Here is a 4,741-nt window from a genome sequence, read left to right as displayed (position 1 = left end):
GACTGACTATGAATAGCCATTATGTATTCATTCAGAATTATATAATATTACTTACATTCATACAAATTGTTTTGAGTCTCTTTATTTTAGTTTTTCATCTTCTCATAACCATAATGGTATCATACAACTTGTGTATTTGTTAACTGAAATGGACTTGAATTGATCTAATGTTTATGACCCTTGTTTAACACAAGCACTTTTTGTAATAACTGAAGTTACTGCGTTAGCTGAATCGCTTAACCGAATATAGGAGTAATGCAAATCTCAAAACCGAAATATTGGTATTAATGCTTACTGGTATTCTATACTTTGAAATTAAATTCAAAATCTGAATTATGTTTTAAGTTTTTGAAACAATTATGATTTTAGGAAAATAATCAATTAGATAAAAGAGCAATACCATACTGAAACAAAAAGTCAAGCACATGATGAGAATACATAACCAAGTTATGCAGTACTTGAAAGGGTGAGAAATAACTAAACCATTAACTGAGACCGAATGGAAAACCAATAAAAACTGAACCAAAATTAACCGATAATCAGTTATCGATTTTTTTGTACCCTCGGTTAACTGAACCAAACCAATTTATATTTTCATATATTTTAGCTCTTATACCTTTATACCACAACTTCACAATATTATACCTCCATTTCTTATATTTCTAAGCAAAAAACTAGCCCAAGTTTAGTTTTTGTTATTAGCCAAAATTAGCCAAATCGAAAAACTAACCGACTAAACCAAACTGATTAACCGAAAACCGATTGGTTAATAAAATAGATTAACCGATGATCTTGGTTTCAGTCTGGGCTAATAACTGAACCGCCCCAGACCGTGCACACCCTTATTTACTTGTTGGGTTACCGGTGAATTGATGAATCTTTCTCTGGCCATAACACACGGTAAGTCAAAATGATATGAAACAATTAATAAATTGGTTCTAACAAATACTTTCTTATATTTTTAGTCTGATGTGACTGGTTTTGACAAAAATTTTGTGCTACACCACTTAATTATGTTTAAGAAAAAGACGAACTGAACTGATCAGATTGGTTGGTTGGATGATTGTTTTCACGGTTTAATGATTGTTTTTCGATGGTTGCAAAATATGTTCATACCTAGTTTCTGGTTCCTTTGTCTACACTACATTATAAACCTAAAGTTTTTGGTTCCTTTGTCTACACTAAATAGAAGAGCATAGGGAGTCCTCCCATTTTTTCTCGTATGCCACATGAAATGTTTTTCCACTTTTTTTCCAACTTTTCCCGAATAGCACGGTGTCGTCTCATTTTGAAGGAATTGCACATACCAGCGCAATCTGGCTCCAACTTCCCGATTCTCATCAAAAAGTACCTGGAATCCAGAGGACGGTGTTCCCGGTTTTTTTCGGTTGGTGCCGGCTTCTTCGCAACTCTCCACGGGATTGAACCAGTGTCATCTAATTGAGGAGTCATGGGCAAAATGAAGATGTTAGATTTTAAGTAAAATACAATATTTGTAAGATAGGGACAAACTTGTCTATTTGAAAATATGCTCCACGTGAACAAATTCTTTAAAAATAGTTACAATCTTACCCTTCAACTTTTAAATTTAAGAATTGCTATAAGTTTAGCCTCTCATATTCTTTACCCACTTATTTGACAACTTTATTTATTTTTGTGATTAAAAAAATCGAATTTATGTTGCGACCCACTTATTTTTGTCGACATGTCGATGTAAATCTTGTTTAATATTGAGGTGTGGATTACAATGTACAAGTCAATGCCGCATTAATATACAAGTCAATGAAACATATTATACAATTCTTTAAATGGGCAACTTACAGAAGTTAAAAAATATGCCCACTTTCTTATATTGAACTTGTATTCTTGGTACAAGTATTCAAAGCATCCAAAACTTTAAGTTGAAATACCTCACCCAAATCCTCTTTACCCCATCTCTACACTACCCTTTTCTTCCATCTAGAATTGTTCAAAACGCTCGCTCGAAAAAAGCTCGCTCTATATGGCTTGATGTGAAACTAAGTCGTCTCGGATTATTTCAATTTTAATATATTCTACTTTAATATGCATGTAGACTCATTATAAAAAATGTTAAGGTGGGAATATATCCATTCAGAATCCCAAATCCAAGTTCCTAATATAGGCAAGTTGTTAAAATCCAAATTCTCGTTCTTATTTCTCAAAAACTCTTGCATTATTGCTGTTGCGGGTTGGTTCGGATGCTAATGATCTTATGTTGCAATAGTACGCAAATTGCTGTTGATATGGGCTGGTTTTAAGTCTTGTCTTGTAGCATTTCAAGATATGTGTTCTTTAAACAATTATTATCTAAGCCTAATTTGTATTCCAATGTGAGTTACTAGGTGTTTTGATGCTACAAAAGAAAGATTTTAAAGTCACTGAAAAGTTGTAAGTCTATTTGTGAATCCTGGTCAAATTATATTGTCGAGAAGTCAAAGATTAAAAGGTTAACTACCGAGAGCTTATTTGTAATCATGGGCTGCGAGTTTTCTTGATCGTGCTCGTGTTGTGATACTACAAGTGGCTGACCTAGGAATTTTTTTCACAGGGGGGCAACTGGGGGCTTAACACTAATTTGGGCTTTGGTCTATTTGCGAGGGTACCTCTACAACATTTTGAAATTCAAAATTTCCCTAACAAGATATAAATATAATTCAAATTGTTTTACAAAATATGAAAAAGAAACTGTTTTGGGCAAATATTAAATTAAGTTGCAAAACAGAAGAGAAAAAAAGGGATATTACTGATCAAGCAGAAGTAAAGATTCCGTGTACGAGCTCACGTGTAATGAATAACTTCGTCCTTTAAACCCAAGACCATTGATGTCCCCCGACAAGGGTTGATAAACTACAAGTCGTGCATCTTCACCATCATCATCAGCGTCTACGCCCATCATAAGTTCACCATTCCTCCTAAACTCCAGTGGGAAACTTGGTATATGCAGTAATTCATTTGGCTCGTTTATAGTGTAAAGCCTCATAAAAGATTTTGAAACACCATTCTCCATCTTCCACACTTCATATTTCGGGGTCATTATACACCTTCTGAGCACCACAAGAGAATCACTTAGGTTAGATAAATCCAACATTAACAGATCCTGGAAGGCCAACGCATCCGGGAGGCGTATTTCTCCAAATTCTTCACTTAACAAATCAAATGAAATAATTATAATACCAGCATCACTAGTAACACCCAACCAGTAAATAAACCTGTCTACGTGAGATTGAGAGCACGGTTTAAATTCAACCAGTTTATCAGGCGGATTACAAGGCGAAATTCTCCACACCTGCCAGGTTAAACTAAAAACCTCAACCTGCCAAGTTACGCGCTTATTAATTTTAACAAGTTTAGGCTCACTAGTTGCAGGACAAACCCCAAAACCAGTAGCATACGAAAATGCTATATCACCAGGCACAACAACAGCAACTGATTTTCTGATAGACGGATTCCAAAAAACAGCCTCTCGGGAGCCATCTAACTTTCGATAAGAACCGAGCAGGCAAAACACGCCACGAGAGGTGCCAAGGACCCTTGAATTCCTAAGTCGGTTAACCGACAGGGGAACATAGGGAGAATACTTGTTTTGGGGGAAAGAATCATTATCTGCAATCGAAACGTATACATCATCAGATGACAGATTATTATTTTGATACCTTATAAGCAGATGATGCGGTTGATGACGGCAGCGGTCGGTGTAATCGGTGATGAAATCAGAGGATTCGATTAAAGACTTCCATGGCTTTGAAACGGATCGGAACTGAATCAGTGATTTTAAAGGAAGCAGTTTGATGACTTCGATTTGTATATCGAAAGGTATGTCTTCTGCCATTTTGATTGATTTTCGGGCAGGAATGAATTAAGGGTTTTCGGTGTCTAGGGGTGAAAAAGGAAAAATTCATAACTCTACGAAAGTGAATACTGTGCTGTTGGTGGTCTAAGATTAGACGTAAAACCAATCAAAACTATGTCATTTTGATTAAAAAAACTAATATTTTATTTGACTTTCTTATTCCCTAATTTCTCTTCAATAATTTTGTACTCATCTATGTGAAGAACACCACAAACAAAATGAATGAAATCAATCTTTAAAATTGCTATTACGATTGCCTTCGGAGATCTATAAGAAAATCAATTAATAGTTTTTATTTCAATTTGAATGAAATACCATGTTTACACCTTTGATAGCCACTAGTTGAAAAAAAATCTATTAGAATGCTAAACTTTTGGTTCGTAAAATTTTCAGTTCAGAATTATATCCTGTGTTCATATTTTAATTTTCAATTAGTTGTCTAAATCAAACCTAATAAATGATGGACAAAAGGTGCATAATTAAAGCTTCTTTATTTGATTAATTTGAGATGTATGAAGAATTATGTGAGCTCTCTTAAGAATTTCTTCATAGCAAACATGGAGAAACATCGGAGAGGATAATAGGTGAATAAACAAGTGCAGAATTAATGGAATAGAAATAGGAAATAATAAGAATAGCATTGATTTTCCTTATATATAATTAAAATAACGTAGTTTTGATTGGTTTTGCGTCTAAGCTTAAGACGGTTAACAGCATCGTATTCACTTTCCTCAAATTGTAAACCTAAAGTTTTTGGTTCCTTTGTCTACACTAAATAGAAGAGCATTGGGAGTGTACCCATTTTATCTCGTATGCCACATACATTGTTTTTCCATTTTTTTTCCAACTTTTCCCAAATAGCACGGTGTC

The 4,741-nt window shown here is 34.4% G+C and overlaps 1 protein-coding gene across 1 annotated transcript; it reads right to left on the bottom strand.

The window, feature by feature from the left end:
• Positions 1-2,761: 2,761 nt before the first annotated feature.
• Positions 2,762-3,850, bottom strand: LOC143597832 (F-box protein At5g65850-like). The gene has a single exon (XM_077076217.1). It carries the CDS (start codon positions 3,848-3,850, stop codon positions 2,762-2,764), a length of 1,089 nt encoding a protein of 362 aa, XP_076932332.1.
• Positions 3,851-4,741: the final 891 nt, after the last annotated feature.

The sequence above is a fragment of the Bidens hawaiensis genome, unplaced genomic scaffold, assembly GCF_021521415.1.
Source record: "Bidens hawaiensis isolate Kalapana, Puna unplaced genomic scaffold, B.hawaiensis_p1.1 tig00049128_1, whole genome shotgun sequence".
NCBI lineage: Eukaryota > Viridiplantae > Streptophyta > Magnoliopsida > Asterales > Asteraceae > Bidens > Bidens hawaiensis.
This window is presented reverse-complemented; position numbering and strand designations above follow the sequence as displayed.

What these genes read in the sequence shown, in the direction of transcription:
- LOC143597832 (XM_077076217.1), bottom strand. Translation starts at nt 3,850, where the DNA reads ATGGCAGAAGACATACCTTTCGATATACAAATCGAAGTCATCAAACTG.